Source organism: Urocitellus parryii, chromosome 1, assembly GCF_045843805.1.
Source record: "Urocitellus parryii isolate mUroPar1 chromosome 1, mUroPar1.hap1, whole genome shotgun sequence".
NCBI classification, from domain to species: Eukaryota; Metazoa; Chordata; class Mammalia; order Rodentia; family Sciuridae; genus Urocitellus; species Urocitellus parryii.
The window spans coordinates 160,179,939-160,201,354 of record NC_135531.1 but is presented as its reverse complement, the minus strand read 5'-3'; the positions used below and the strand labels follow the sequence as shown (position 1 = coordinate 160,201,354).

Below are 21,416 nucleotides of genomic sequence, written 5' to 3'. Positions count from 1 at the left end.
CTTATGATTTTGCACATTCGGCGTCCTGTAGGCTTCTAGGATTTGGGATTCTGTCTCAATCTTCAATTCTGGGAAGTTTTCTCGTATTATTTCACTGAATAGACTGTTTATTCCTTTGGAATGGAGCTCTGTGCCTTCCTGTATCCCAATGACTCTTAAATTTGGTCTTTTGATATTGTCCCATAATTCTTGGATGTTCTGCTCATGGTTTCTTAGCAGACTTGCTGAGCTGTCTATGTTCTTTTCCAGTTGAAATACTTTGTCTTCATTGTCTGATGTTCTCTCTTCTAAGTGATCTACTCTGCTGGTAGTATTCTCAATTGAGTTTTTAAGTTGGTTTATTGTTTCCTGCATTTCTAGAATTTCAATTTGTTTGTTTTTTATTACCTCTATCTCCCTGTGAAATTGATCTTTGACTTCCTGGATTTGTTTGTCAATGTGATCTTTCATTGTCTGATTTTGCTGTCTCATGTCTTCCTTGAGACTCCAGATCATCTGAAGCATATATATCCTGAACTCTTTATCTGATATTCCATCTGTTGCAGCTATTACCTCTTCTAAAGTTGAGTTGACCTGCATTGCTTGTGGTCCTTTCTTTCCTTGTCTTTTCATACTGCTCACGTTTCTTTCTGCTTGGTGCAACTGTTGTGTTTTGAAATTTACCCCCTATTTATTTATGTTGCTCTTGTATACTTGAAAAGTCTCCCTTGCAGGTGCGGGCGGCGGCTGTGCCCCTACTCCAATTGGGTTGACGTGTCTACCACGCTGGCGGCTCTCTGGGCCTGTTCCGGGAGTGGAAGGCAGCTCTGCTCTGTCCCTATTCCAATTGGGGTGTCGTGACTACAATGCTGGCAGGTCGCTGGGCCTGTTCTGGGCGTGGGCGGTGGGCTTGGCTGGTGGGATTCCACCTAATGGCAGTCCCTAACCTCCCTGCTTGCTAATTAATGGCTTCTCTGAGGCGCCACGCCTTCTGTAGCTGCAGGGCAGGCCGCGCGAATCAGTTGGCCTGGATCTCCGGGGTCCTGCTGCTGGCTGTTTTGATGTTGCAAGCTGTTGGAGAGTGGTGGTGTATTCTTCAGCTTTCCCGGATGGTGGCCGCTGACTGCCTGGATGGAGTGTCCGCTGTTTTGATGTTGCACTCTGAAGGAGAGTGGCGGTGTATCCTTCAGCTTTCCCGGATGGTGGCCGCTGACTGCCTCGGTGGAGTGTCCGCTGTGGGGGATGGGACTGTACCGCTTCCTTCCCCTTCTGAGATCCCGTGCTCGGCCCAAGGGTCCGTGTGGGCTTGGCTGGTGGGATTCCACCTAATGGCCTTCCCTAACCTCCCTGCTTGCCAATTAATGGCTTCACTGAGGCGCCACGCCTTCTGTAGCCGCAGGGCAGGCCACGTGAATCAGTTGGCCTGGATCTCCGGGGCCCTGCTGCAGGCTGCTGGGATCCCTGGCACTCTATCACTTTGATTTTTTCTGCTTGCCCCTCCCCCAGCGCTGGCTAGCCAGGTTTCCTTTTGGCTGCTACTGGGAGGAGGGGTTGGAGGTCAGGTGTCTCTGGTTTCCCCCTAGTCTGTATGGAGGCTCAGCTTGATACTCCCTCTCCCGGCAAGCCTAGGAGAGATTTTATGCGAATTCCCGCTGTCTGGGGGGTGAGCTGAATGACACCGACCTGTTTTGATGTTGCACTCTGAAGGAGAGTGGCGGTGTATCCTTCAGCTTTCCCGGATGGTGGCCGCTGACTGCCTCGGCGGAGTGTCCGCTGTGGGGGATGGGACTGTACCGCTTCCTTCCCCTTCTGAGAACCCGTGCTCGGCCCAAGGGTCCGTGTGGGCTTGGCTGGTGGGATTCCACCTAATGGCCTTCCCTAACCTCCCTGCTTGCCAATTAATGGCTTCACTGAGGCGCCACGCCTTCTGTAGCTGCAGGGCAGGCCACGCGAATCAGTTGGCCTGGATCTCCGGGGCCCTGCTGCAGGCTGCTGGGATCCCTGGCACTCTATCACTTTTCCATTTTTCTTAATGTTTATCAAAGATAACCTATTATTGAAGCCATTATAAAATGATTACAATAAACCATATCTGGAATATCACCAGCATTTATAAGACCAGACCTGAGGAAAGAATTAGGTCTTGGGACATATGGTCTTAATGTAGTAAATGTTTACCCTGTCTTGATTATTACAAAATTAGAACAGTGAGAGAATTCACAGGTCTGCTGCTTCCTTTAGTAAATCTTCCTCAAGACCCTTCTTCAGTTCTTGATTTTTTTTTTTCTAATTGGTTGTTCAAAACATTACAAAGATTGCAGAATCACATCGGTTACACATCCACATTTTTACATAATGCCATATTAGTAACTGTTGTATTCTGCTACCTTTCCTATCCTCTACTATCCCCCCTCCCCTCCCCTCCCATCTTCTCTCTCTACCCCATCTACTGTAATTCATTTCTCTTCTTGTTTTTTTTCCCATTCCCCTCACAACCTCTTATATGTAATTTTGTATAACAATGAGGGTCTCCTTTCATTTCCATGCAATTTCCCTTTTCTCTCCCTTTCCCTCCTACCTCATGTCTCTGTTTAATGTTAATCTTTTCCTCCTGCTCTTCCTCCCTGATCTGATCTTAGTTGCTCTCATTATATCAAAGAAGACATTTGGCATTTGTTTTTTAGGGATTGGCTAGCTTCACTTAGCATAATCTGCACTAATGCCATCCATTTCCCTGCAAATTCCATGATTTTGTCATTTTTTAGTGCTGCGTAGTACTCCATTGTGTATAAATGCCACTTTTTTTTTATCCATTCATCTGTTGAGGGGCATCGGGGTTGGTTCCACAGTCTAGCTATTGTGAATTGTGCTGCTATGAACACTGATGTGGCAGTATCCCTGTAGTAAGCTCTTTTAAGGTCTTCAGGGAATAGTCCGAGAAGGGCAATAGCTGGGTCAAATGGTGGTTCCATTCCCAGCTTTCCCAGGAATCTCCATACTGCTTTTCAAATTGGCTGCACCAATTTGTAGTCCCACCAGCAATGTACAAGAGTACCCTTTTCCCCACATCCTCGCCAGCACTTGTTGTTGTTTGACTTCATAATGGCTGCCAATCTTACTGGAGTGAGATGGTATCTTAGGGTGGTTTTGATTTGTATTTCTCTGACTGCTAGAGATGGTGAGCATTTTTTCATGTACTTGTTGATTGATTGTATGTTCTCCTCTGAGAAGTATCTGTTCAGGTCTTTGGCCCGTTTGTTGATTGGGTTATTTTTTTCTTATTGTTTAATTTTTTGAGTTCTTTGTATACTCTGGATATTAGGGCTCTATCTGAAGTGTGAGGAGTAAAAATTTGTTCCCATGATGTAGGCTCCCTATTTACCTCTCTTATTGTTTCTCTTGCTGAGAAAAAACTTTTTAGTTTAAGTAAGTCCCATTTGTTGATTCTTGTTATTAACTCTTGTGCTATGGGTGTCCTATTAAGGAATTTGGAGCCCGACCCCACAATATGTAGATCAGAGCCAACCTTTTCTTCTATCAGACACATAGTCTCTTATATGATATCAAGGTCCTTGATCCATTTTGAGTTAACTTTTGTGCATGGCAAGAGAAGGGGATTCAGTTTCATTTTGTTGCATATGGATTTCCAGTTTTCCCAACACCATTTGTTGAAGATGCTATCCTTCCTCCATTGCATGCTTCTAGCCCCTTTATAGAATATAAGATAGTTGGAATTTTGTGGATTGGTTTCTGTGTCCTCTATTCTATACCATTGGTCCACCTGCCTGTTTTGGTACCAGTACCATGCTGTTTTTGCTACTATTGCTCTGTAGTACAGTTTGAACTCTGGTATCGCTACACCTCCTGATTCACACTTCCTGCTTAGAATTGCTTTTGCTATTCTGGGTCTTTTATTTTTCCATATGAATTTCATAATTGCTTTATCTATTTCTACAAGAAATGCCTTTGGGATTTTGATTGGCATTGCATTGAACCTATAGAGAACTTTTGGTAAATCGCCTTTTTGATGATGTTAGTTCTGCCTATCCATGAACAGGGTATATTTTTCCATCTTCTAAGATCTTCTTCTATTTCTCTCTTTAGGGTTCTGTAGTTTTCATTGTATAAATCTTTCACTTCTTTTGTTAGGCTGATTCCCAAGTATTTTATTTTCTTTGAGGATATTGTGAATGGAGTGGTTTTCCTCATTTCCATTTCAGAAGTTTTGTTGCTGATATACAGGAATGCCTTTGATTTATGCGTGTTGATTTTATATCCTGCCACTTTGCTGAATTCATTTATTAGCTCTAGTAGTTTCTTTGTAGACCCTTTTGGGTCTTCTAGGTATAAAATCATATCATCCGCAAATAGTGATAATTTAAGTTCTTCTTTTCCTATCTTAATGCCTTTAATTTCTTTTGTCTGTCTAATTGCTCTGGCCAGTATTTCGAGAACTATATTGAATAGAAGTGGTGAGAGAGGGCATCCCTGTCTTGTTCCAGATTTTAGAGGGAATGCCTTCAGTTTTTTTCCATTTAGAATGATGCTAGCCTGAGGCTTAGCATATATAGCTTGTACAATGTTGAGGTAAGTTCCTGTTATCCCTAGTTTTTCTAATGTTTTGAACATAAAGGGATGCTGTACTTTGTCGAATGCTTTTTCTGCGTCTATGGAGATGATCATATGGTTCTTATTTTTAAGTCTATTGATGTGGTGAATAACGTTTATTGATTTCCGTATATTGAACCAGCCTTGTATCCCAGGGATGAATTCTACTTGATCATGGTGCACGATCTTTTTGATATGTTTTATACAAAGCTTTTATGTAGGGCAAATTTCTTAGAAGTGGACATGATAGGCCAACATATTTAGAAATTTAAAATTTTAGTAGTTTCTACCTAATTACCCTCATAAAGATTTGTGAGAATTCTACTTTTATCAATAGTGGGTATTAATTATTAGAATTAATATAATTATACAATATTTATAATTAAAATTTTATTATGTTTTAATGTGTGATGCTCTAATTGTTAGTGAGCTAAAGCATATTTCACATATTGGGAATGTCTTTTGATAATGTTTTAAAATCAGGTGGTGTTTCTCGTGAATTTGTAAATAGCTCTTTATATTTTAGGGTATTAATGCTTTGTACTATCCACTGCAGCTTTTAAAAATTTTATTCATTTATTATTGATTTTTTTAATGTGGTGTTTTACAGATTGTTTTTTGCAATCTTCTGTCTTTTTTGATCAGTTTTGGAAATTTGTATTGTACTAAGCAATTATTGTTATTATTATTATTGCTTGAGATTGAAGCCAGGAGTGCTTAACCACTGAGCCACATCCCAACCCTTTTTATTTTTTATTTGGAGACATGGTCTCACTAAATTGCTTATGGCCTCACCAAGTTGCTGGAGCTGACCTTGAACTTGTGATCCTCCCGTCTCAGCCAGAATTCTGAGTTGCTGGGATTATAGGGTATGCTACTCCATCTGCATTCTCCTAGGAAATTCTAAATCTTATTTAGATTTTATATAATTGTAGTGTTAGGACAACCCTATGCACTTAAAATTCTTCTGATTTTTTTGGTATATATAGTAACGGTCCTTTCTTATATTTGTATAGATGTAATTTTGACCTTTTTCTTTGTTTTCTAGTGAATATTTTACTCCTTTTACTTGTAGTTGGACACAATGCCTTTACTTTATTTATTTTTACTTGTAGTTGGACACAATGCCTTTACTTTATTTATTTTTACTTGTAGTTGGACACAATGCCTTTACTTTATTTATTTTTACTTGTAGTTGGACACAATGCCTTTACTTTATTTATTTTTATGTGGTGCTGAGGATCAAACCCAGGCCCTCACACGTGCTAGACGAGCACTCTACCACAAGCCACAACCCCAGCCCTCTTCCTTTCTTTTTAAAGTACTAGTATCTTAGATACTAGCTCTTAAAGAGTACTAGCTCTTAAAGATAAATCTATCTTTAGTGCTTGTATTTTTAGTTTAAAAATTAATGTCTGAAGTTGGGCATGGTGGCATACACCTGTAATCCTAGCAACTGGGGAGTCTGCAAGTTCACAACTTAGCAAGACCCTGTCTCAAAATAAAAAATAAAAGGGCCTGGGGGTGTAGCTCAGTAATTAAGCCCCTGTTTTAATCTCCAGTAAACCCCCCACCAAATAAAAATCTGATTTTATCTTTATCTTGCTTCTTTGTGCTCATTTTATATTTTTTCCTAACTAATTTAAATTATTAATTTACTTATACTTATTTTTTCCTAGGTAATAATACATGTTCAAGGCTATCAATTTTAATCTTAGTAAAATTTTGGTTTATCTAGCAATCTTTGATTTGTTGGGATATTATTGTTATTTTTGAAATAGTGCCAGTTGTTTTCTCTTTGAGCTAAGACTTTTATAGAAGAAGATTTTAAAATTTAAGGCAATTTAAATTTCATTGTTGCCTTGTGTTTATTATTTTGAATTTTATTTTATTGTGGCCAGAGAATGAGGTCTGTAGTAGCAGGTTTGATGGTTCCCTAGAACAAGTGGAGTTTCTTCAGTTTTTATATATTTATTTAAAAATCAAAATCAAATCAGTTGCACACACAGCTTACTGGTAATGTACATTCACTCATTCTGTCTTGGATGTCCTCATGACTTTTTAAAGTAGACCATTCTATAATTTTATATAGCTTATAGAACTAGAAAACTATATCATATATTTGGCAGAACTTTTGCCTTATCATTCCATTCTTGGAGCTAGATTTTACATTCAGAATCTTCTTCCTATTAGTACCCTTCCAGAAATATCAAAAGAACTCTCATCTTCTATTTTCCTCCTACTAAATTTATCTTTTCTTTAGACTCAAATTTCCCTTAAACTCCTTTTCACTGACCTGTTTTTGAAACTTCTGATGGTTAATGATTATGTCATAGAACAAAACAATGTATTAAATTACAGTTACTTTTATATAAAACTTTAAATAATTTATTATTAATTTCTTTCCATGAATCTTGTGAGATTTTTTTTTTAGAAATATACTTTACACATATGAACTCTTTTGTTTTCATTAAGTGAGGTTGGCTTCATGAACTTTTTTCCCCCCAAGATCAAGCATTCTTTTTTATTATAACTACTTTGCAATATACATGTTCAGTTTTTCTTAAATGGGAAAGTGGGTTCTAATCCTAATGTGTTCTAAACATGAAACTGTAATTCTTTAATTGGAGTGAAATTAGCTGACAGGAGCAAAGGGTGTATGGAAAGATAGTGGAATAAGAATTGGGGTTTGGAGATTATTGTGAAGATTGAGGGGAACTTTTTATTAAAATGATGAGCTCATTAATGAAAAAACCACAGAAATGTTGCTGTACTTTTGTCAGGAAGAGCCCACCCAAAACCTGAACATTTAACAAATTCTTTAAAGCATAAAGAAAGGGTCATTTATAACCATCAGAGTTTGTAAATAGAAAATTATACTGTTCAAGCAGGGTACAGAAAACTATCAGAATGGAGAATGGACTACTATACTTATTTAAATAGCCACCTGTGGCTTGTGAATGCCATATCGGACAGTGTGGATCTAAAAGAGGCCATCAGTTTTATTGTTATCCTTAGAAGACTTAGGTCTATTGACTGAATCGTGTGTTGTTTGTACACTCTCTGTATTTGCAGCATTGAATGATACCATCAATAAATTGGACTGCATGAAAGAAGGCTATCAGTCTGATAAAGACAAATATTCAGACGTACTTGAAAATAATGATAGACATTTTACTGACAAAACTCTTCAGAAAACAGAAGATGACTCCTTTGTTGAAGGTGAGTTGTTGAAACAGATGACCAGCAGTTTGTAATAAATATTTCTTCTAAATCTTATTTAGTTTTTTTTCCCTTTTCAAATTAAGGTAACTCAGCCATGGTCTTTCTAGTCCAAATATTTGATGTTACTCTTATTCTAAATTTTTATTCAAGTATTTCAAACTATTTACCAAATATTAATCAAGTCTTACCATAAACTTGTTGGAACAGTGTTTACTATAGATCAGATTTAGGACTATACCTTATTTTATAGCCACAGAAATTTTGTTATTATAGTATTAAATGCCTGGTTAATATCATGGTCTGGATCGTAAAACAGATCTCAAAAATATTTCTGTATATAGTTGTGTGGCTTAGACATGATGTTTCTTCCTAGAGTAATTTCATTTCAAAACCAATCCCTTTCCTTTTGTGTTTTGAATGGTCTTAATTATCTGCAGTTTTGTAGCTTTTATTCTTTGTTTTCTCCTTCCTTTCCTCTTTTATATCTATCTATCTATCTATCTATCTATCTCCCTTTTTCTTTCTAAAAGGCCCTGAGAGAAAGTATTATTAAGTAATTACATTGAAATGTTTGTTTCTAAAAAAAAAAAAAAGAAATGTTTGTTTCTATAGCAAATTGTTATTTAAATAGCCACCTGTGGCTTGTGAGTGCCATATTGGACAGTGTGAATCTAAAAGAGGCCATCAGTTTTATCGTTATCCTTTAAGGATTTAGGTTTATTGACTGAACCATGTGTTTATTTATTGACAAGGAATTTACCTCATTCATCTTAAATGTACTTAGATGGAACTTACCTATATTTACAAAGCCATTTCCTGCCTTTAAATTTAACTTCAGCTAAAAATTACAATCAAAATGTGTCCCAGGGAATATTTGGCAATGTCTAGAGACAGTTTTGATTTTAGAACTGATGAGGAAGAATTACTGGCATCCAGTGAGTGGAGGCAAGAGATGCTATTAAATATTAAATAATGTACATAATTGTACCACTACACCCAAATAGTTATCTGGATCAAATGTGAGTAGTGTTGATGTTCAGAAATCTTGTTTTAGAGTTACCTGAAGAAACTGCCAAGTCTACTGTTTTGAAATTATTTTAGTAGGTTAGTTTTGTTTTTCCTACTTAAATAAAATAATTAAAGTAAATATAATTTATCTATCTATCTATCTATCTATCTATCTATATATATATATTTTTAAAGAGAGAGTGAGAGATAGAGTGAGAGAGAGAGAATTTTTTAATATTTATTTTTTAGTTCTCGGTGGACACAACATCTTTGTTGGTATGTGGTGCTGAGGATCGAACCCGGGCCGCACGCATGCCAGGCGAGCGCGCTATTGCTTGAGCCACATCCCCAGCCCATTTATTTATATTTTAACCTCCCTTTATTTCAAGGTAATACCTGTTGTAGTCGTTAAGTTCTGTAACTGCAATAAATTTGCAGTTAAACTTACAGACCCACTTATGCCATAGACAGATTTTATTTCTATCTCTTGTCCCCCAAAAAGATCTCTTCACCAGTTTTTATTTCTGAAAGAGGTGTGCGGGATAAGCTGCAGTTTGTCCTTAAGAAAAGCCCTAGGATTCGACAGGATAGGTAGGCAAGCAGAGATAGAATAGGAAAATTCAATACCTAAACTTTTTATTGAATAGAAGTCTAGGTATAAAGGAAGCACCTGTGACATTAGAAACTGCCACATTTAAGGGGCTGGTGGAGAAGACCACAGAGAAGTCCAAGAATGAGGAGAGTGAAGAATGAGGAATGGTGTGAAAGTCCAGGGAATATTTTTATATGTGAACAAAATTCTGTGTAATGAGAGATATTTATTCAGATTATTATCAATGTATTTTTCCAAAATAGTAATCTGATCACATTACCTTTCCCTGTTTATAACTCTTTAAACATTGCCCATTGTTTTTGATCAAAATCCTGTATGCTTATCTCTCTAGCATTATTTTGTGCAGTGTCCTTGCTGTCTATACTTCAAGTACATTGGCTTTTCCCACTTCAGTTCCTAAGATACTTTCTTTCCTTCTACTCTCAAACTTTTCCATATTTTATTGTTTTGAATATTCTTCCCTGACACTCTTTTCTTGCTCTATGTTTATTTATGTGTCTGGCTCCCCAGCATAGCCTATTATTTTCTTCTAGTTTGGGTCACTTTCTTTTGTTATATGCTCTTATTAGTTCATTTCTGTTCCACAGTACTTATTTCAGATTATAATTATTTCATTCATTTTTAAAAATTATTTGATTAATGTTGCTTTTTCCGACTTCCTTTGTCCAAGGACCACGTCTCTACTTTGTTTGCCATTGTATCTCTAGAACCCACATGATCCTGGCTCTTATCATACTGTTTAAAATAGCTAATATTAATAGCTAATAGTTAATATTTACTGTGTTAGGTATTGTTCCAAGTAGTTTATGTTAACTCACAATTATAAATGTTTATTGAGTGAATGAGTGACTGAATAGATCTTTTTTATCTCTCTAACCTCATCTTTCATCACTTCTGCATTTGTATGTATTCTGTAGCCATACTATTTATCATACTTTAAACTAGTTCTATTTGCTACTGGTTCCATGTCTTTGCTTATTCTATTCTTTGTGTGTGTGTGTGTGTGTGTGTGTGTGCGCGTGCGTGTGTGTATTTTATCAGACCAACTCATGTTTTTCTTTCTCTAATCTCAGCTCAAATGTCCTTCCTATCTTGTCCCATAAACTTCATCTAAGTTCATCATGATTAAATGAAATGAGAAGATTAAACTTTCTCAGTACTTCAGTAATTTCGTGTGTATGCTTTTCTCATTTCTAACTGTAGGACATATTATTATTTTGTTTATGGAGATGACAAGATTCAGTCTCTCATCAAGGAATTTACAGGAAACTCTTTGATAACAGGGTCTGAACTTTTCATTTTTCTCATTAATTGTGAAATAAATGATAGTAGAATATAGGTCTAAGATGGTATTATGGTGTTCTAAGTGACCTCCATGAAGATTTAGATCTACTTGTATAATGCAATGGTTTTCAGAATATGGAAAATACAACTTTGTTTTAAAGTTTTATGAGAAATGGATTGAGAAATGGTTTAGGTGAAAAATTTAGAAACTCAATTATGTTTCATATTTAATTGTTTTAAGATCAATAGAACAATCCTATTTAGCTAGGTCACAAAAGTACTTGCTTGAGAAAGTGCCAGTAGAGTTGGATATGTTCTCTAAGCCTTGAAAGGTGCCCCCTTTTATAATTTATACATATAGAGGGGGTGACTTTTTATAATTAATACAAAATACTATATAGAATAGCAGAGGCTCTGGGGATTCAGAGCTTCAGTTTCATTTTTTAGCCTTTTATTATGAAAAATATCTTTAGACATACATGTAGAGATATAACTATTATTTAAGAAAGGCTTACAGCTCATTAAGTGTTTATTGGATGAATAATTTTAGATTAACTTTATTACAATATATGTGACTAGTCCATAATGTTATCTTTGCATGAAAATTTTTTATTTCACATACTGTTTGAAATAAGTGGGGTTTTCAGTTATAAAGAGAAAATATTTTATTTTTGTTAGAATTTGGGTTCTGATAAATATTTAATTTGTGGGTTTGCCTATGAAGGGCTTTGGACAGTTACTGTACATGCATTTTTAAAAAATAATATCTTGTGCATATTTATCTTTGTAGAGATTAAAGAAGCTGCTCACATCTTGTCACATGTTGATAATGGTAAGATTGATATACCTAACTTGAAACATGCCCTGAAATGTTTGAATGCTAATTTAACAGAGGAGGATGTCAATGAAGCCCTTAAACATTGTGACATCAGTGGTGAGCATTTTTGATTTAAGATTCTCTTCATTTTTCTCCCTACTCATGGAAAATAGTCTTAGGGTGTATATATATATATATATATATATATATATATATATATATATACCCTAAGGGTTAAGCATCTAAAGGGAGTCATCCTTCTACTGAAAGCTTAGGTTCATGTAAATTGAGCCAAAATAATTGATTAGCTTGCATATTTGTTAACATATATAATTGTTCATACTTGTGTGGATACTATAAATGATTATTTATATAATTGTATAATTATGTGAATTAATACATATAAAACATCAGAAAAGGATGGCTAGTATATATAAAAGAACTCAAAATGTTAGTTATTAGTATTATTCTCTATTCAGTGAATGGTTCTTAAAGGTGTTTTCTGTTGCAATAGTTTCAATTCTTTGAAGAAGGAAAGTGAACCAGAAAGGAGTTTTAGCTAATTATTATACATCAGAGTCTCTATTTCATGTGCTGATTCAGTATCAGGTTTTCAATGGCAACATATTTTATTTTGACATTCCAGATAATATGGCGGTAGATTTAAAAGATTTCTTATTGGAAATGAAAGAAAATCCACATTTCAAAGAGTCCAAGGGTAAGTGAATACTTTTGGATCAGGATAATGACTGGAAAATAAAGATAATGAAATGACATTAAAACTTTTGCCATATAGATTTCAAGTTTTAAATTTGTATAGTTTCAAAAAAGATTTTAGTTTATGAATATAAATAATATAGGATTATAAAAGTGAGGAAAATGGGTCATAAATGTAACGATTGGGAAATAAGTGAAAGTAAAAAAGTCATAGTAAATACCTTTGCTGTCATTGCATGGACCTTTCTCAAACATAGATAGATTTTCCTTTTAGGAGTTCTAGACTTATGAAATAACTCAGGGCTGGAATTGGGAGAATTGAGAGGAAATCATTTTTGTTTTTGTTGTGCTATGTCAGATCTCTGAGTTTTCAGGTGTATCTAATTAGACTGCCTCTCTATTTTGGTTTTAGAAATTCTAACTTCAGTTAATCAATTCTTCTGAATCTCTGTAGTATCAACCCCTGTTATTATTACCACACAATATTTATCCTAACCTCTGCTATTTCTGCTTCTTGACCTCCTTCCCAGAAGTTTCTTTTATCCTTGAAATTAGGGAACTAATTTCAACACTAACATCTTTTCCTAACTCCCAAGTCTACAGAGAATACCTACCAAAACAACTCTTCATAGATGTAGACCTCCTTATCAACAATACATTTTTAAATGCTTTGGGTGAAATAAATGTCTTTTTCACATTTTAATATCTCTAAAATTAAGATGCCTAATAATATATTGCATTTATAATCAGATATGTACTTTTTATTGAGATTTAATTTGTAAACCACAAACTTCAGCCTTATAATCTTCACTCTTTAAAAGTGTATTACAGTTCATTGGTTTTTAGTACAGGCACAAAGTTGTGTAGCCATCACCACTTTTCTGCTTCCAGAATATTTTTATCATTCCCCAGAGAAATTTGGAACCCATTAGCAAATATTCTCCATTCTCTCTCAATGGCTAATTGACAACCACTAATCTACTTGCTGTCTACCTGCTTTTGCCTATTTTGAATATTTCATATATATGTAGTAAGATGCTACCTTTTGTGTCTGACTTATTTCACATAGCATATTTTCAAAGTTCATTTTATAGCATGAATTAATACTTTGTTACTTTTTGTGATGAAATAATATTCCCTTATATAGATATGCCATATTTTATTTATTTTTTTTAAATCAATTGTTGGACATTGAGGTTGATTCTACTTTTGGCTATTATGAATAATGCTACTATGAACATTTGTGAGTTATTTGTATATAAGTTTTTGTGTAGATATATATTTTAATTTCTCCTGGTTAGGAGTGGAATTGCTAGGAGTGGAATTTCTAGGTCATATGGTAATAATTATTTTTAACTTTCTGAGGAACTTGCAAAGTATTTTCCAAAGTAGCTGCACAATTTCAGATTTCCACCAACAATATATGATATATTTACATCCTCAATAATACTTGTTATTGTCTGTCTTCCTTATTGTAGCCATTCCAGAGTTTGTAAAGTATCTCATGCTGTAGTTTTGATTTGTATTTTCCTGACAGTTGATGATAATTGAGCATCTTTTCATGGGTGTGTTGACCATTTGTCTATCTTCTTTGGAGACATGTATTTTCAAATCTTTTGCCCATTTTAGAATTAGGTCGTCATTTTGGTGTTGTTGAGTTGTAAGAATTCTTTATATGTTCTCGGCAATAGATCTTTATGAATTGCAGATCTTTTCTCCCATTTTGTGGATTGACTTTTCTTTTTTTTTACTCTAATTTGTTATGTATGACAGCAGAAAGCATTACAATTCATATTACACATATAGAGCATGATTTTTCATATCTCTTGTTGTACACAAAGTAGAATCACATCATTTGTGTCTTCATACACATACTTAGGGTAATGATGTTCATCTCATTCCACTGTCTTTCTAACCCCCAAGCCAACCTTGCATTCCTGGGATGAACCCCTTTTGATTGTGGTGCACTATCTTTTTGATATGTTTTTGTATTCGATTTGCCAGAATTTTTGCATCTATGTTCATTAGAGATATTGGTCTGAAGTTTTCTTTCTTTGATGTGTCTTTGTCTGGTTTTTGAATCAGAGTGATAGTGGCCTCATAGAATGAGTTTGGAAGTGCTCTCTCTTTTTCTATTTCACAAAATAATTTGAGGAGTATTGGCATTAGTTCTTCATTAAAGGTCTTGTAGAACTCAGCTGTGTATCCATCTGGTCCTGGGCTTTTCTTAGTTGGTGGGCTTCTAATGGTGTCTTCTATTTTACCACTTGAAATTGATCTGTTTAAATTGTGTATATCACCCGAAGTCAATATGGGCAAATTATATGACTCTAGAAATTTGTCGATGCCTTCCAATATTTTCTATTTTATTGGAGTACAAGTTTTCAAAATAATTTCTAATTATCTTATGTATTTCTATAGTGTCTGTTGTGATATTTCCTTTTTCATCATGTATGTTTCAAAATAAAAAAGTTAAAAAAAGAGGTCAAAAATAGATTGTGTTTTGAAAAGAAGAGTGTAGTCAAATTTTAGGTGCCTGAATTTTATTTTTTCTACTGACCACACCTACATGACCTTGCATAGGTCATTTTACTTCTTTAGACTTTAGATTCTTTATCCAAACATCAATGGTTTGATCTCAAAAAACCATAAAGAACTTTCTTTTTTTAACAGTTCAGTGATACAAGTTGAATTTTATTCCTTTGACATTTCATATTTTGACAGTTGAATAGGTTTTGTATCGGAAGAACAGAGTAGATAAATGAACTTATTATATAATATAGGATACTGTGGTAATGACTGGCTGTGTGGCACTGGAAAAATTACAAATGTTTTTGTATTCTCAGTTTCTTCACTTCAATAAAAGGATAACAATACCCATATCATATGGTAGTTGTGAGAATTAAGAGCATTTCCCTGTTTAGGTATGTTTTAGTCAGCATTTTTTGCTGCTGTGACCAAAAGACGTGACAAGAACAATTTTAGAAGAGAGAAAAGTGTATCTGTGGCTCACAACTTCAGAGGTCATGGTCCATAGGTGGTTGACTTTGTTGCTCTGGGCCCAAGATGAGGCAGAACATCATGATGGAAAGGTGTGGAGGAAGAAAGCAGTTCAGGATATAATAATTGGGAAGCAGAGACAGACTGCTCCACTCACCAGGGGCAAATATATATACCCCAAAGCCATGCTCCCAATGACCTACCTTCTCTAGCCATACCCTACCTTCCTGTGGTTACCACACAGTTAATCCATTCAACTGGATTAATGCACTGACTAGATTAAGGGGTTCATAATCCAATCATTTCACCTCTAAACTTTCTCGCATTGTCTTACACATGAGCTGTTTGGGGAACACTTCATATCTAAACCATAACAGGGTACTAATTAAACAGTTATAAACTCCACTGTGCAAAATGTAAAATAGCATAGTTTTAAAAATTAAATCAGTAGTCAGATTTTTCTTCTCTAAAATTCAGTACTGTAAATTAAACTTTATGCCCCTAATATAACACATTTTGAGGAGCTGAGTAAGTGCTCTATGAAGAGAACATAGTGGGCAAATAACTTTGTTACAGAGCATAGGTTAGTGTGTCATCCCAGAAAAATTACATAAATTTTCTATTTTTCTGTTTTTCTTTAAAATAGTAGTGGATCATGAAATACATTCTGCTTTTATACCAAGGGCACTGGAATCCTTTACATTCAAATGACATAGTTGAGTTCATTTTGTTTCCTAACTTCTCTAGAATCAGATTCTCATAGTATTATTTCCCTTTTTAAAGAAAAGAAACTTCATGTTCAAAAGGACATGTGGATATTAATGCTTTTGTCATAAGGAGTTGTAAGAATTGGGACCATGCCTCTAATGTAGATAGTAATTAAAGTTGTAGACTCCTAGTGTGTGGAAATGTAATTAAATTCATAGTCAAGGTTTAAATTATTATGAATCTCCAAACAAAGCTTTTGATGGGCCAAGAGATATTCTGCCTCCTACCTTGCCAATTTGCTTATACAATCTCCTGAGCTAAAGCCATCTTCCTGTCAGCCTTCCTAGTAGCTGGTACTACAGGAGTGCACCACCATGTCTGACTTACCTTGTTTTAAAACTTGTATATTTTATTATAGACTTATTCCCCCCCATATCTAACATTCTGGCACACCTATTAACATATTCAAGTACTCAAACAGAGGTTTAAGTCCTTCAGATGCTCTGACTTGAACTGTTTCTTCTCTATGCCTGCTTTACAGCTCTTGTCCTGGGACTTCTGTTTAACCATATTTTGGTACTAAATTGTTTCCTGAATCTGTTATTTTTCCTTGTTAAAATGTACTCCTTCATTTTGCTGATGCACATACTCAATGAGGTTCCAAAGAAAGCAAGCAGGGGGATACAATTTTCGAGTCTTTGAGTGCTTACAAATGACCTTCTTTTAGCTTTATCTTCTTTGATTATTTGGCTAGGAATTAAATGGTAAGTCTCTACCATAGTGCTTATGTAGTAGTTGCTCCATAAATGGAAGATGATTTTATTGTTGGAGCAGATTATAGCAGAGTTTGTCCTCCTACATCCAGCTAGCCATACCTTCCACTTAGTCTATATATTATTTTATTTTTATTCTCAGTTGTGGCCAGTTTCAACAAGAACTGGAGGAAGAATCTACTTATATGAAAAAGGGCTGACAGAATATTTTTTCATATTATTAGTATCTATTCTTTTTTTTTTTTTTGCTACTAGGGACTGAATCCAAGGACATTCTACCATTGAGCTATATCTGCATTCCTTTTTCTAAGAAAATATATTTTAGTTATACATGGACACAATATCTTTATTTTGTTTATTTATTTTTATGTGGTCCTGTGGATCGAACCCAGTGTCTCATATGTGCTAGGCAAGCGCTCTGCCACTGAGCCACAACCCCAGACCACCATTCCTTTTAATTTTAGGACAGGGTCTCATCAAGTTACTCAGGTTGGTCTTGAACTTGTGTTCCTTCTGCCTTAGCCTCCCAAGTTGCTGGGATTACAGGTATGCGCCACTGCACCCAAACACTATCAATATCCAGTTATTTGCTTAGAACAAAACATAACATGCTTACATGTTAATCATTTTGTGGTGAAATCTATCTTGTATCTTTATTAAACTTTAAGTCAAATTATTTAATTTAAAATGAATTTATAATTCTTCACAAGATTATTTCAAGGGTTACATATGAAATATTAAATAGCCCAAGGGATAAAATTTGACTACCTGTATATCTACTTGAAAGGCACAGTGGTTAAGAACTTAGGCTTTGGAATGTGTCTGACTTGAATTCTGTTTTTAACCTCAGTTTCTTTATCTGAAAATGGGGATAAGAATGCCTATTGTGCGATTATTATGAGGCCAAATAGGTAAGGTAAAAGTGCTCAGAACAGTGTCTAACACTTGGCAAGTTTTCAGTAATTGTTATCTAGTATGATACATTTTGTTTTTAAAACTATACTAATTAGTTCCATTATATTTTATAAAACCTGAGGCTACTACGTGAAAATGAGTAACACACAGTTTCTGCTGCTGAAAATTTTGTTTTTGCTTTTTTTGCAGCTACCCAACTACTCTTAGCTACTACCCAAATTCTCCAAGATGATCTAATTGATGTCTCTGATCTCAAGATGTTATTGATGAACAATGATCTTTATCCAGCTAATGCCATATTTAATGAAGTGTTAAGACATATGCCTGAACATGGTTAGTAGTTTTAATATATCTATCTTATATGGGTCATCTTCTACTGATGGGGTTGGAAGGTATAGGGGTGGGACATACAAGAATGAAGGGTACTCATTGCTATGAAATGACTGATGGACAGCAGTGTTGTCCTAATGGTGTGCCAACCCAGAGCTCCGTGGGGCCAAACAAAGGGAGAAGTCAGGGCCCATCCTGTCTTTATGGGAAACCAATGGTGATACCTAGGAGGTGAAATTATCTTGTGAACTGACTGACATGGGCAGTGATCAATCAGAATTCCATCCATATAGTAAAACAGGGCCTTAGACCCTTTAGCACCTTCTAAGGGTGCTAACCCTGTAGAAGCTAAATTGTGGTGACATCAAAAGATACTAGGTATGGTTGCATATGGTGGAGGCTCAGAGCAGCAGATATTTACAAAGGTACAAAATAATTTCATTATTTCAGTAAGTAGTATAGCTGAATATTATCATTGTTATATTCTTAAAATGAGTTGAGGAGTATTTTCTTCCTATTTTCTCAAAGAGACTTTTTTCTTCCTTTAATGTTTTCTTTCTTAAATGTGAAGACTTATGGAGTTTGTGAAATGACTTTGGATTATTAATAATATTAATTATTATTATCTAAGTGAATGGGATTATAAATATATCCAATTTTCTTGTTAATTTTTGTAAACTGTTTGTAATAGGAATTTGTTCAATTCATTTACATTTTCAAATGTATTGAACAAAGTTGTTCTTGATTTCTCCTGTCTTTTTGATGTCTACCACATCTATAATGATATTATCATTTTAATTTTCAATATCAATGACATATAGTTTTTTTCCCCCTTGATCAATTGAATCTAGGGCTTTGTGCACTTTACTAACTAAGCTCTATTCCCAGCCCATGTATTATTCATTGTTGCCATTCTGACTGGAGTGAGATGGAATCTCAGTGTAGTTTTAGTTTTTAGAGATGTTAAACATTTTTTCACATATTTGTTAGTCATTAGTATTTATTCTTCTGTGAAGTGCCTGTTTAGTTCCTTTGCCTGTTTATTGACTGGTTTATTTTTTGGTGTTATTTTTATGTCCTGGAGATGTTCTGAGGTGGATGGAGGTGGTGAAGATTTTTCTTCTATTCTGTAGGCTCTCTCTTTACATTCTTGATGGTTTCTTTTGCTGTGAAGAAGTTTTTCAGTTTGATACCATCCCATTTGTCTAACCATTTATTAGGTGATAGGTGAAGATTTAATATTTCATTTAGGAAGAAATAGCTGAGTTTCTGCTTATCATGTCTTTATTTTACCTTTGTAGTTGAAGGCTATTTTCTGAGAGTATAGACTTCTAGATTTTCAGTTATTTTCTTTCAGTACTTTGACTATATCATTTTTATTTGTTCTTGGTTCCATTTATTCTGTTTAGAAGTCAATTATCAATCTGGTTGTTCTTCCTTTATAGATAAACTGTACCTTTTGTTGTTGTTGTTGTTGTTATGGTGATCAAAGCCAGGGCCTTGCACATGCTAGGCAAGCACTCTATCATTGATCTACATCCCTAGGCTATATCTGCTTTAAAAACTTTTCCTTTCTTCTCTCTTTCTTTCCTTTGCAGTTTTATATAATGTTTGAGGTTATAGGGTTTCTTGAATTTGTGGCTTGATATTTTATGTAGTTTTAGAGAGTTCTCTGCCATTATTTCTTTAGATATTTTTCCTACTCTAGTTTTTCTTGTTTTTGAACTTCATTTACATGTGTATTATATTTTCTCACTGTATTCACAACTCTTCTTATGTACTTATATCCTTTTACTTTATACTCATTGTGTGTTTTCTTCTGAACTATTTTTTCAGGCCACTCATTCTCTGGCTGTGACTGTTTTGTTAATAAACCCATTTCTTGAATATTTAATTGTGATTAATATATTTTTCAGATTTATAATGTTATTTGATTTTTTAGTTTTCTGTTTAATTTTCATTCTTATCTTTTTCTCTTTGAACGTGGTAAATATCATATCTGTTTAGAAGTCTGATTCAAACCCCTCCCCACAATATCTGGATTTCTTCTAGGTACCTGACCTTCTGTATTCAATTTCAGAGACTGGGATAATTCACAGGAGAATTGTAGTCTTTGAAAGGCCTATTTAATTTTAGTTATTCTTACTTCAGTCCCAAGTGAGACACATTTACCATAGCTCTCTCCTCTCTGTGGATTATGGATTCTAATCCTTGTTCCTGGAGCCCTGTAAGGTTTTCATAAGTGTTGCACATACTCCTACATTCCCAACAGCATCTTATGCTTTTGGTAGGTGCTCCTGGGAAGAGTACTCCCAAATGGGCTCATCTGTTTTGCTTGTTTCCTTGTTAGTTTTTTGATGCTATAAATCATATATTTAAAAAATATTTTGGCCAGTTTTATTTAAGTTGCCTTCAATAAGAAAATTGATTCAAATAGCCTATCATCCACAAGCTAGCCACAGAAAGACAATAACACCACATAATCTCATTCATATCTAAAGAAGATCTAAAGAAACTCATCTAATGGAAGAAAAAAGTAGGAGAGGTTGGGAAAGGTAGGGGGGAGAGGGTGGTTAGGAGAGACTGATCAATGCATACGAAGTAGTGGATAGACAGGAGGAATAAATACTGGTATTCCTTTGCATAGTGAGATGACTATGGTTAGCAATATTTTGAATATTTCAAAAAATCTAGAAAAGAAGATTTTTTAATGTTTTTGTCACAAGGAAATGATAAATGTATGAGGTGATGATATATTAAATATTCTAATTTGTTTATCATTAATGTATGCATATATAAAAAATCACACTATGTCCCATAAATATATATAATCATGTGCCAATTAAAAATAAGATTAAAAAAAAACAAAATTACCTCTTTCCCTAATGAGTTATTATATAACAATTCCATAAATTGCAGATGTTTATTAAATCTTCTATGTATTCTTTGTATTTCTCCTTATTGTTCTATCAATTTATGCTTTATTTTTGATTTTTAAAATTAAGGTCCGATTTACATGCAGTTAAAGATGTAATTATTATGTGTGTGACTTGATACATACAAAGGAATGTTCATAATGTATTCATAATAGTCATTCAAAATAGTTAAAAAACCAGAACAACTTGAATATTCATAGAAAGTAGAATAAATAAGTTCTATTAATCATATAATGAAATAAATATATAACTGATAAAGAATGAAATACTGCAATCAGAAGATTATCTTGTATTATAGTGTTAGAAAGTTGAGTGAAAGAAGTCAGACACAAAAAGAACATATAGTATAATTTCATTCATATGAAAGTCAATACAGGTAGACTAGACCAATAGTGATAGACACCTGGATGTTAGTTACTTTTTGAGAATGGAATACTGAGTAAGAAAGGGCAGGGCTGGGATTGTGTCTCAGTGGTAGTACACTTGCCTAGCGTGCACAAAGG

The 21,416-nt window shown here is 34.6% G+C and overlaps 1 protein-coding gene and 1 non-coding gene across 2 annotated transcripts in view; one reads left to right on the top strand and one right to left on the bottom strand.

Moving 5' to 3' along the window:
* LOC144255880 (EF-hand calcium-binding domain-containing protein 13-like) overlaps nucleotides 1-21,416 on the top strand; it is a 162,866-nt gene that overhangs the window by 92,650 nt on the left and 48,800 nt on the right. The window contains 4 exon segments of the mRNA XM_077800932.1: nucleotides 7,663-7,809; nucleotides 11,508-11,651; nucleotides 12,181-12,252; nucleotides 17,837-17,980. Of these exon segments, the coding sequence (XP_077657058.1) occupies nucleotides 7,663-7,809; nucleotides 11,508-11,651; nucleotides 12,181-12,252; nucleotides 17,837-17,980 (507 nt within the window).
* On the bottom strand, nucleotides 2,075-2,202 carry LOC144249362 (small nucleolar RNA SNORA72). The gene has a single exon (XR_013342209.1). It is a non-coding gene; the product is annotated as a small nucleolar RNA SNORA72 (small nucleolar RNA).